The 12,943-nt window shown below is 38.3% G+C and overlaps 1 protein-coding gene across 1 annotated transcript in view; it reads right to left on the bottom strand.

Annotated features, from left to right (window-relative positions):
* Positions 1-12,943, bottom strand: part of LOC131986188 (polypeptide N-acetylgalactosaminyltransferase 10-like) — a 115,810-nt gene that overhangs the window by 32,088 nt on the left and 70,779 nt on the right. The window contains exon 7 of the mRNA XM_059351025.1: positions 4,613-4,730. Within this exon, the coding sequence (XP_059207008.1) occupies positions 4,613-4,730 (118 nt within the window). The remainder of the gene's footprint in view (positions 1-4,612; positions 4,731-12,943) is intronic.

The raw sequence follows: 12,943 nt of genomic DNA, 5'->3' as shown, positions 1-12,943 counted from the left end.
CAGAAATAACTTAAAACCTCACAAAAGTAATAATAATTAAAAATTCTATGAAAATGAACAAATGAAAATCCAACATTGATTTTGAACCGTGGTTCAACAGAATTATTTAAAAATATAAACTCATTAAACAGGCCTGGACAAAAATGATGGTACCCCTAGAAAAGACTGAAAATAATATGACCAAAGGGACATGTTAAATCAAGGTGTGTCCACTAATTAGCATCACAGGTGTCTACAATCTTGTAATCAGTCAGTGGTCCTATATATAGGGCTACAGGTAGTCACTGTGCTGTTTGGTGACATGGTGTGTACCACACTCAACATGGACCAGAGGAAGCGAAGGAAAGAGTTGTCTCAGGAGATTAGAAAGAAAATTATAGACAAGCATGTTAAAGGTAAAGGCTATAAGACCATCTCCAAGCAGCTTGATGTTCCTGTGACTACAGTTGCACATATTATTCAGAAATTTAAGATCCATGGGACTGTAGCCAACCTCCCTGGACGTGGCCGCAGGAGGAAAATTGATGACAGATCAAATAGACGGATAATACGAATGGTAACAAAAGAGCCCAGAAAAACTTCTAAAGAGATTAAAGGTGAACTTCAAGCTCAAGGAACATCAGTGTCAGATCGCACCATCCGTCGTTGTTTGAGCCAAAGTGGACTTAATGGGAGACGACCAAGGAGGACACCATTGTTGAAAACAAATCATAAAAAAGCCAGACTGGAATTTGTTGACAAGCCACAAAGCTTCTGGGGGAATGTCCTATGGACAGATGAGACAGAAATGGAACTTCTTGCCAAGGCACATCAGCTCTATGTTCACAGATGGAAAAATGAAGCATATCAAGAAAAGAACACTGTCCCTACTGTGAAACATGGAGGAGGCTCTGTTATGTTCTGGGGCTGCTTTGCTGCATCTGGCATAGGGTGTCTTGAATCTGTGCAGGGTACAATGAAATCTCAAGACTATCAAGGGATTCTAGAGAGAAATGTGCTGGCCAGTGTCAGAAAGCTTGGTCTCAGTCGCAGGTCATGGGTCTTGCTACAGGATAATGACCCAAAACACACAGCTAAAAACACCCAAGAATGGCTAAGAGGAAAACACTGGACCATTCTAAAGTGGCCTTCTATGAGCCCCGACCTGAAATCTATTAAGCATCTTTGGAAGGAGCTGAAACATGCCGTCTAGAAAAGGCACCCTTCAAACCTGAGACAACTGGAGCAGTTTGCTCATGAGGAGTGGGCCAAAATACCTGCTGAGAGGTGCAGAAGTCTCATTGACAGTCACAGGAATCATTTAATTGCAGTGATTGCCTCAAAAGGTTGTGCAACAAAATATTAAGTTAAGGGTACCATCATTTTTGTCCAAGCCTGTTTCATGAGTTTATTTTTTTAAGTAATTCTGTTGAAGCATGGTTGAAAAGCAATGTCTGACTTTCATTGGTTATCTTTCATAGATTTTTTATTTATTATTACGTTTGTCAGATTCAAGTTATTTCTGTGACCATTGTGAGTTTTTCTTTCATTACCCGAGGGGTACCAACAATTTTGTCTATGTGTATATGTCTCACAAGAGAACAAAATACTTTTTAAAGAGTTTTGAAGTCCGTGCATTCAAAGGACAAAGATTCAGGATCTGAACTTCAACTATAAATGTATCAATCTTTCTGGTACTTTCTCACTAGCTAAGCTAGTTTCCATAGATGAATATGGACTATTTTTACTATAAAACATTTAAGTAAACATTCTACATTATTTATTGCCAATGCTATAAATAAAGACACACAGTCACCCATGAAGTTGGAATATTTTTTTTTCACACTCAATCCTGTGGACTCACACTCAATTGTGGATACATTTTCATTGTGATATGTTTGGAAGAAATTGATTAATAAAGTTTTGAGAAGATATACACTTTATCTTTCAATAATAAATCACAAATATTTCATTGTAAGAGGTAAAAAATATTTTATTCCAACTTTACGGGTAGCCGTGTATATATAAAAGAAATAACAATCACCTTAAATATTGATATGTGATTTGAGGTTCAGGAGTACAGGGTACTATCCTCTACAACTTTCAACTGGCATTTATTAATAAAATCTAATATCCTTCTTCTACCTTTGTTTTTGGGTAACATGTTAATTAATAACCACTTATGACAAAGCAGACTCCATCTTAACTCTATAGTCAACGTTGTAGAAGACTGGGACTTAACGTGATGATTTTTTGAGTTACCTAAACAGGGTCCCTCGTTTTTGTATTATTTTCAGTTCAGAACTGTATTTTTTTTGTCTCTCTTGCCTGAAATGTAATTCAGTCTTTTTTCTCTGCTCACCATTTCCTCTTTTTACACCCCTGCTGTTGGTATTGCTCAAACCAGCCAATATGAAAGCTGTCATGCATGTCAGACACGTTGAGTCACTGCCATTTCAGTATCAATTGGCGAAACAGACTCACAAAAAGAGCATAAAATACATTAATATGAGGAAGCAACAGAAGGTGAAACAAATGTGTCCAATCAAATCAAGCCACCCAGCAGTTGCTTTTGTGGTTAATTGAGCGAGACGACAAAAGTCCTTACTCATTCAAACCAGGATTCAATTATTGTGACAGGCTTTTCTGTCCGTCCAGAGCCTGCTGACGGAGGCAGAAGAGCAGAGGGGAACTAGTTCTTAACATGCTGGCCAAGTCACAAGCAGTTATGGCTAAGCAATAGAATAATTCATGCTGAAGCACCAGACAAAAGCATAATCTAATATGGTATTCTGAGTATGATTAATGTGGAGAGTCTCCCATGCAGAGTATGTTTAGCTCAAATGACTTAAACAAGAGCTGAAATCCTAATGAGATGTGTCTCGTGGGCTGCACAAGTTATTTTTTACTTCAGAAACATATGGAACACACTTTTTCCTATTGTAAAAGTAATTCAACGTCAATGTCAATGGATTTAGATGCATCTCAGCTTAAAATGAGTAATAGCTTGTTAACTAAAATGAGCTACGAAGGAAACTAGGACATACATCATGTGCACTAAGATTCAGCAACTGTTAAAAACCCTGCCAGATTCATTCTGTGATATACCGTATCCTGAAACTGCACAGTATGGAGTATATATTTGAGTAGTATATATTTGAGTAGGGCTGGGTATTAAAAAATAGCTAATAAACAATTTAGATTGAATCAATCAATTGAATTAATCAATCCATGCAATTTGTAATATGAATAACCAGTGCTGCGTACTATAAGTGCAAATATAACCATGCAAAGCAAGCATTCAGTCAATCAATCAATCATAATTATCAAAACATTTTGGGACAGATATCTTCTTTACAATGTAACTGACAATGAAGAAAGTTCAAAAGGCGTCTTTGACGAAAGAAATCGATATAAATCAGGAGTCATCCTCCAGGTCTGAGCAGGGCGGCAAACCAGGAAGTGCCTTAACCCTGCATTCTAACAAAAATTCCAGCAGGGGGTGCTAAGTGTGGCTGCAAAAACATGTCTGCCCATCAATTTCAATGCAAAATGAGAAAACTTCTCACTTGATTTATTACCTTAGAATTTTTTTTTAGGACAACACTCAACACTGGTCTCAATCGCTAGTAAAAATCTTCTTCAAGACAATTTGATGTTAATGGTTCAAACAGAAGAAAATAAAAGATAAAGAATCATATGATTTGGGGCATGGCTACCTTTGATTGACAGGTCACTAACAATGCGTATCCATGGCATTGTGTCAATAAAGTTATATATAACGTTATACACATATAAAAAAGGATGTTCACTGGTTTGGTCTCATAACGTTGAGCCTTTCACTGTATTTTCACTTAATTGACGGTTTATTTGATTGTTTTGTTCATTAAAAATGTCTTGTTCAGCGTTTGGTTGGACTAACAGACACTCCAAGGAGTCGCTGTTCATTTTTCGTAGGTAAGTAAAATACATTTTGTTTTTGTTTTTTGCTAGCCAAAATGAACATCCCAGTTAATTCTAACATGAATTAGCAGCGGCTGGTGTAGAGAGACGTGTAGTCAGTGTCTTCAGATCCCTCTCACTTCTCTACAGACCAAATATGGTCTGCTCCCCATATTGGAAACAAGATGGTGACAAGTGAAACGCCGAACTCGATGCTTCCAACGAGCAGTCCACAAACCAATGGGTGACGTCCCGGTCACTAAGTGCATTATTTATATAGTCGATGATATAAATAAATGCCTGTTTTTTTACCACTATTTCTGTTTTGATATCCAGCGGCGCAGCAAGACACTGTTACCCCCTGAAACTCTTGTGTTTCCTCTATTTCTTTATTGTTTTCATAGATCACAATTGTTTTCCTCTGAGTTTCTGCCACCAGTATACACACGGAGCTACCAGCAACGTATCCGTGACGTATGCTCCAAACTGTTCTATCGTATCCAATAATAGTATAAAATATTCTGTACAAATATCCACTGACTGACTCCAAACATAAAACATGAAAGGTACTTCTCACTTGTTGGGATTCAAGTCAACACTCACAACATTTAGAACTGACATAGGTCAAAGTGACACTATTGATTATTTGCATGCTGCACTGTAGCTCTGTGTGTCGTGGTGGCATTTTCACCTTGAAGGAGATCTCGTACTGTTCTCCTCCCCAGATCTCCAGACCTGTGTCATAACCTCCCAGCTCCCAGAACCACTTCCTGTCCACAGCAAACAGTCCACCTGCCATCACCGGGGACCTGGAGGACACAAAAAATACAGTCACACACTCAATTTGGCACAAAAAGGAACATCAATAAAAGACTCAGCATTTTAGAGTAGCTCTCTACTTTTCTACATCAGTCTTTTCCATCATATCTCAGCTGTGATCACAGACTGAAAACACACCACCAAAAAAGAAGTTTGATGCCTTCAAAAGAACATATATTTAGAATATCTTTCATGGTGTGAGTGCTTATAGTCTTTATAGTAGTGTACTTAAGAACCATGGACAGCGACAGACACCACAAAGAGAAAGACAGAATGTTTCTGAAATTAAAGTCACTTCTCCCTATACAATGCACACACACAACAGTTTACTTTATAGTAAGCAGTAAATTGAGATTTAGGGACTTATGAATCATCATTTTGCAGCATCACTGGCAGGTGTTAGGTCACATAACATATTTCACTTCAATAAAATGTGACACATTGCATTGTAAGGGGAGTCAACAGAGTTGTGAAGATGCCATTGATTTCACTTTTTTGTTCCACTTTAGGGATTTTTAGGGCAAAATAAAAATGGCAGAGTTAAAAAGTGAACTATATAATACAGTGATGCAGAGTGACATGGCATGCAGAAACCACAGAGATTATAAAAAAAGAATCCAGATTTATTTTTGTTTCTCTCTTATTCAATATTCTTGTGAAATGTGTCCATATTTCTGTGAGGTTTTATATTTTTCTCATATCCAAGCTTCATTAGACATTTTGTGAAAAACATTTACCTATCAACTGACTTTAGGAGTAGAGTATTTAATACTTACAACATTTTGGACATTTTTGGCTTGATGGTATGATAATCTACCCTGGTGACCCTGGTGTTGATTTACACATAAAAATGATATTGAAATTATGAATGGTAAATGGGGTAAATGGGGTGCATTTATATAGCGCTTTTATCCAAAGCGCTTTACATTACACACTACGCTCATTCACTCATTCACACACACATTCATACTGGTGGCAGAGACAACCCTAAACGGTGCCACCTGCCACCATTGGGAATTCATTCACACACCGATGAACGCAGCATCGGGAGCAATTTGGGGTTCAGTATCTTGCTCAAGGATACTTCGACATGTAGGCTGCAACGGTCAGGGATCGACCCACCAACCCTCCGATTAGAAGACGACCCGCTCTACCAACTGAGCCACAGCCGCCCCATGCAACACATATTAGAATGTGGTTAACATCTTCTTTTCAGCCTGGAAATGTCCGATGCTCAGCATTACACATAAAATGTAATGTGCATCAGAAGTCAGATTACTGGCACTGCCCTCACTCAACCTCTTTTTCTTGAACACCCAAGCAATGCTTGTACATATGCTCTCCTGCTGCATAGCTCAATGAGATCCAATAAACCGCATAAATCACAAGGACCTATTTCTGACCGCAGAGGATTGAATTCAGAGAAATGCAGTTCTCTCTAATATTTTATGACTGTTTACTGGCTGTGAGAGCCCCCCCCCCCGTGTATTTGCCTGCTTTATCTTCCAGCGTGTGTTTGTCAACCCAGTGACAGTCAGCACAGTGCAAAACCAATTAACCCATCCGAACCACTGTGAATTCTGACTGGTCTGACAAGCTCTGCCGTGCCAAACATAATGGTCCTCAGCTTAGAGTGCAGAAGGAAATGTATTGAAAAGCTTCTCATCAGGACACCAGTGGTAGAAAACAGGAGGAGCAGTAGGGAAGCAAAATAACTTTTTCATTTAGAGAGCTGTTTGTGTATTGAACTATGAAATAATAAAAGACGGACGGAGGTGGCAAACTGTCGAAATTGTCCTTAGTCTGACCTTAAACACGTCAAAAAGGAAGCTTTTTGGATAAAGGGTTTGCACTAAGACATTTTTGCCCAGTGTCTGAAATAAGCAGGTACCATACAGCAGTGGTTCCAGACCTTTTTTCCTTGGAGCCCCCTGCTTGTGTCTGAGACAAGCCAAGCCCCCCTGACACACTAGCAAAATGGCCTAATCCATCTATAGAGCAAGAAGAGTCTCTGTGTGTGTGGATGTGTGTGTATGTGTGTCTAGGGCATATCTCGTTGACAGTTAGTCAGACTGACCTTAGATGTCGTATGTGGCTTGCGCATGGCATGAAGGTGTGCATCTTCAATTTTGAAGATTTTTGAATTCATTTATGTAGGATGTGTTGCAGCATTGCACTGTTTCTGATCGGACGCCTTTTAAGGGGAGCTCCGCCCCATTGTGTGATAGGCCTACATCTGGTCAGTAACCCAATTCGCTGTGGATTTCCACGCCTGACTCATCTCATCTGTAAGTCTATTTAGCCTAGTTATTTAAATGGGTTTATACAGACATTTGATTATTCCATTACATGTGTTATCATGATTCATTCATTCATCCATTACATTTTAACATAGAGGTAAATTCTATGAAGATATTCTGCACATGAATCCAGAATCTGTATGCAACCGAACTATATTTTGGTATCAAAACCATTAATTTTTGCATTTGTAGTCTGTAGTCCGAGTAGTCATTAGAATATAAGTTGCAATATACAAATCTGTGGGACCATCTGAGCCTCAGGAAGTCTAAAAATCAACAGCATAAGGCTCGTGTTTCAAAATCAAAGAATGTAATTATTAATCAGAGCACTCACACAAAATTGTAGCAAACACTAGCAGAGCACTAAATACTTCTTGAATTTATAAATGAATCTTGGTTAAATCAAAACACCTGATGACTGCAAGTGGGAGCTCTCTCTCTTTCGTTGACAACCCTTTTATTTCCCTGTCTTTTCCTTCCTGTCTGTAGATTTCAACAATGAAAGGATAAAATTAGGCCAGAAAGTTCAATTTACACCCACCACGCAGGAAACAGGATGTCCATTCTGAGGTGACAACGAAGTGATAGTCAATGGGCAATCATTTTGTTGTTTTCCTATTTTTCTATAGATGTACAAGCCTTAACAGGGTGATCAATAGTCGTGTTTCTATTAAATTAAAAGCAAATTTTGAAGCAACATTTTGAGATATTGCTTTAAAGAAAATGCGAATTAGGGACGTTTCCATCAACTGGTGTAGAGCAAATAAACAAAGCTGCATAAACGTACTTTTCTCAGCAGATGTAATGTATTGCTGTAGGCTCTGTAAACGGTAGAAGAAGTAGAGATTTTGCAAAAAAGAAAAAACAACTAAAAAAAGAGATTACTAATCGGACAACTTTCTTCAATAATTGGATACAGTTAGGCAACTTATAATTGTTTTTTCATGATGTCATCATCACCATCTTGACAAGGCGTGGAAACAGCTGATCAGTCATGTGAGCTAAATGTTTGCTATGTCAGGAATTATTAGGAAAAAATATTTTTTTCGAAAAAGACAAAAAACACCTCAAGCGAGTGGAAAAAATGTATGCACATTTTGGAGGTTTTATTGAATTTTGGCTATTTCATCAAGCTTTTCTCATGCAAATCTTCAAAATGTGCAAAGAAATTTGTTGATGGAAACGCATAATGAGAAAAAACAACATATGACAATGTGAATTATTAGCCAGGGACATCCCTAGAGTGGAGACAGGAGGCATAAAAAAGTTGTGCTGTAACTTTCTGAAATATATCTGTCAGTCTGAGCAGTTAACTGTCCAAGACTTGTAAGTTATATATGGACGAAGAAAGCACAAAGCCGAACCCACACACACTTTGCCTCCATGGAGTGGTGCTGAAAAGAATGCAATGGGCATACTTTCATCAGGAGACAAAGGATAAAACAGTGGCTGCAGGGGACCGTAGAGTGGCAGAGTATGTACAAGTATATGTTTTTGACTACACAAAGTGTTGTGATTGCAAGCGGCTTGTTGTAAAGCCACTGGAGTGTGCGAGCATAGACACTGTGTGGGCACTGATTTGTGGGGTGGAGATTGTTGGCTCTTGTTTGATGGAGGGTGAAAACACAAATACACTTAACCACCCTGGAGCTGTGTGGACTGAAACACACCGGCTCCACGATAGACAACACTGATCTCACACCTCAGACGAAGTGAGTGAACATGAGGATCACTTAAACAAAACCTGTTCCAGTTTGATTTAGCAGAAAAACAGCCCAAGGCATGTTCAGCTACTGTACAAATGTTTGCCAATAAACGCTGTTTACTTTTAGCGTCAACTCTCAAACCACTGTTTGTCACCAAATATTAAATCTGAGGCCTAATACAATTACTTCAGGAAATTCAAATTATTATTTTTTGCCTTCAGGCTTTAATAATCTGCCGAGCTGTTACACAGTGGACGAATGCATGGGCATTAATCACTGTCACACCAGGAGCTGACGCTGGCTTTCAAATGGAGGAAAGAGAAAAGGGCAGAAAAAAATGTGTTGGGAAAAAAAAAAAAAATATCATAATGTTGGTAGCATTTCAATTTGAAAGCTTATGGTTTTACTCAGCACAGCAGTAATTAGCAGGGGGCTTGCCAAAGCTAATTACTTTAGAGGTTAGGAATCGGGCTTGTAACCAGAGGGTTGCCGGTTGTAATCTCAGGACTGACAGGTCAAGGACTGAAGTGCCCTTGAGCAAGGCACCTAACCCCCACCAGTCCCCAGGCAAGCAGAAATGTGCTGCCCACTGCTCCTAAGCATGGTGTGTCAAAAAGGATGGGTTAAATGCACAGAATCCCCATTGAGGGATTAATAAAGTAATCTTAGAATTCTTATTTGAAAACTTAATATGTCATTGGAACAATCTGATAGTCAACTAGAAGGGCACAAACCTTGGCCAAAGCCATGACCTACCTCTCAGCAATAACAAAAGTAACAGATCATTTGTGAATCCACAACATTATTCAGATCTACTCCAAAGTTGTGGGCTCTTCCTTGGCTCGTGCTAAACCCATCCACCAAGCTTCATCAATATAGGGCAAGTATTTTTTTTCATTCGTGAAAGAAAAAACTATTATGAATTATTATAATCACTAGCCTAATAAGTTTGTAGATTTGTTTTACGTGAATATACACTCGCATTCTGTTTTTATTTACATTATATAGTGTCCCAAATTTTTGGGAATTGGGGTTGAACTTGAGGAGTCTCTGAACTCCGAACTCACTGTTTCATTTGTTACCATTTAAAGAGTTATTTTCCCCACAGATGTTCAAGCACACATGTGAACATTCACAATGTATTACAATAGAAACGGTTACAGATGATGGTCAAGAATTTGCTTTTTAATGACATCTTCCACTAAATACTGGCCTGGTTGCCATGGATTGTGGTCCAGACATTCCCAGGATATATTGTAATGACTTTGGTGTTCCTCTGATTTTTCATCTACTAGCATCATAAGGTCAAATCTCAAATGTTTCTAATACTTTGGTTTATGACCAAATACTGACTGCTTGTCATCGGCCTCAGTTTGAGTTCCGTGCTATATTTTCACAATAAAATGCAAAATTAAGACATGAGCATAGTAAATTTAGCCACTGCACAGCATGCTAGCATATTGACATTGGATTTAGTTCAAAGCATCACAATGCCTCAGTACAGCCTCAGCGAGCTGCCTATGTGGGTTTATACCCAGTATTAAAATACTTTCACCAATATATTTGACAATAAACACAAAGACAGAAAGTTTGCAATGGCGACTTCTTTGGTAATAGCGGGACCCCATACAGACTCCTTTTGATTGCCTGTTCATGCAAACTGTGAAATACAAGCTCAATATCGACCTGAATGATGGTGGCAAGAAGTATGTGCAGCTAACACTTATTTTTGAAGTCTTTCAAAGAAAAGTGCTGAAAGAACAGTACAGCACAGAATGTCTGCAATTATCTTCTCATACATTTTGACATTACTTTTCAGTTTTTCAAAGGAGGAAATCACTTTGTGAGTGGCAAATTGGATTTGCACAGTACAACTGCAGACAACGGACCAGCCAGCTCCACTGAATTATCATTGACCAGCATTGACTGAACCGGCTTAGTTCCCAGAACTATCATCCATACTTTCCACTTACTGACCTCAACAGTGTTCTTGGTCAGATTCATCGTCTTATTCTTTTATCAGAAATGTCTAAGATTTAGGGTTTATGATACATTGTATAGTTAAGCATACTTTGTTAATTAAAAGAAAATTAATCCCCTCTTCTATATTGGCAGACATTTGCCCGGGATTGTTTGATTTGAAGTCTTCTTCACTCATTCTGTGATTAAAATTTCCTGATTAAAATCATAATTTGCCATGTGGAGACTATTTTCCAATGCCAAAATAGTTTGAGGTCTGTTCATGCTTTGACAACATTTGCCAGGAGTACTTATTCATTTTATTCAGATGGGTAAAATCCCTGCTGGTATTCCTTCTTTGACCATTCTTAATCTAATGAAGGAAAGAAAAAAGAAGATTGAACTCAATGCTCCATGAATATTCCAACTCACAATTTAGATTTAATTAGAAATGCTCAAGTTGATATTCTTTATTTCAGTCTATTGACCTTCATGAGAAAGAGCGTCAAGGCCTTAGCTTATTGCTAAATGAAACATTGAAGCCCAAAGGAGGGATGAGAGATAGACGGAAGGAAAGAAAAGAAAGACACAGACAGAGGTGACGGCATTGACAAAAGAGACAGTGACAGAAGCATGAGAACGGGATAAAATCATACTCCCATGCACTCACATGCACACCTCCAAGATGGATTTTGCCGTCCCACCGTGCCTCATTCTCTGCTGCGCCAATGTCAATCAGAATGAAAATGAAAATCTTTGCGACTCAAATTGGATTTGCACTGATGAAGGTCATTTCATTGGGCAAGAAGAGCAGACTAATTCACGAAATGAGGATTGATTCTGATTGTTCTGCAGCTCATTTCTCCTTCTTTAGTCTCTTATCTTCCTGCACCACAGCTGCCCTGCCTGATGATACGTACTGTATTTTTCCAGGACACAAATAGTCTTTGGCATCCCGACATAGAGAAATGTTGTCTAACTAATCCCTCAAGGCTTACAAATGGAGTGTCTGGCATCACGCGCAGAGTTATTTGGCCTTACAAAAAGCTAAATGTGTCTCTTGGTATAGTTTATTTATTCTCGCTTCTATTACTTAAAGGTTACTGGTCATGAAAATGCTGCTTGTCAATGAAGGACACTGGTTTTAAAAGCTATAGGTACTATTTGCACTGGACCAGTGTTACCTGGGCAAGGACACAAACTACACATGTACTTAAAGCAAGCAAGCAACTAGGGTCCAACTTGTCATTATTTTCAGTACTAATTAATCTCAACTACTTTTTCAGTTAATCCAATTCTCATATAGTCTCATAATGTTGCAAACTGTGTGAAATTCCGATCACAATCCCTCCAAGGTGAAAAGAAAATCAACTGATTCTGTCTGACCAACAGTCCAAAAGCTAAACATATTCTATTAACAAAGACCAGAAAAAAAAATGAAAATCTTCATATTTGAGAGACTGGACCAGCAAATATTAACTCTTTTTTAAAATCATTTTCTGTAAACCTGCAAACTCTTTTAGCAATAGAAACAAACCAAACACAACAATTGCTACTGCAGCTAATTCAGCAATGTAAATAATTCAATGCCATGATATAAATAGCTTAAGAATATCTTTTCTGGAGCTTTCATCTGCATTTCACAGTCTTTCACAACATAGGACTTATAACAAACTACTTTAAGGTCAAGGATGAACTTTCCATTAACCTCAACAAGAAATGTCTTAGTTTTTCAATTCAAATTAGCTTACATGCAATCAATAGCACAATATTTTTGTATCATCATTTTTTCATGATCGATCTAAACAATAGCATCCAATTTTGGCCGACCTCCAAAATTATTCACGCTAGACAATAGAAAAGACAAAATAGTCGAGACCCAAGAAATCCTTGGAATTCTAAAAAGTACAACCAAAAAACACCAAGTTTTTGACTTTTTACTGCACAAATTGTCATTTACTGTACATTGCATCCACAGTAAGGTGGATGCATTTGAAAACAAATTGCATCCACACTATTGTTTTAGGTCACATCTTAATTGCCAGCTCAGTGTGGACAGAAGACTAAAAAAAGGCATTTTCTAATTTACCAGAACAGTGTAGATGTAGTCAAATCTATGGAGACTATCTAGCCACAAACCGCACCCTGACATGGACCGTCCTGGACTGCATGTGTAATATATTATGCGAGTATGAATGGGTTGATAAAGAACATGCACTTGCAGGAAACCCCTCAGTC

The sequence above is a fragment of the Centropristis striata genome, chromosome 15, assembly GCF_030273125.1.
Source record: "Centropristis striata isolate RG_2023a ecotype Rhode Island chromosome 15, C.striata_1.0, whole genome shotgun sequence".
In the NCBI taxonomy this organism is placed as follows: Eukaryota; Metazoa; Chordata; class Actinopteri; order Perciformes; family Serranidae; genus Centropristis; species Centropristis striata.
The sequence above is the reverse complement of the archived record's forward strand: the minus strand, read 5'-3'. Positions and strand labels throughout refer to the sequence as shown.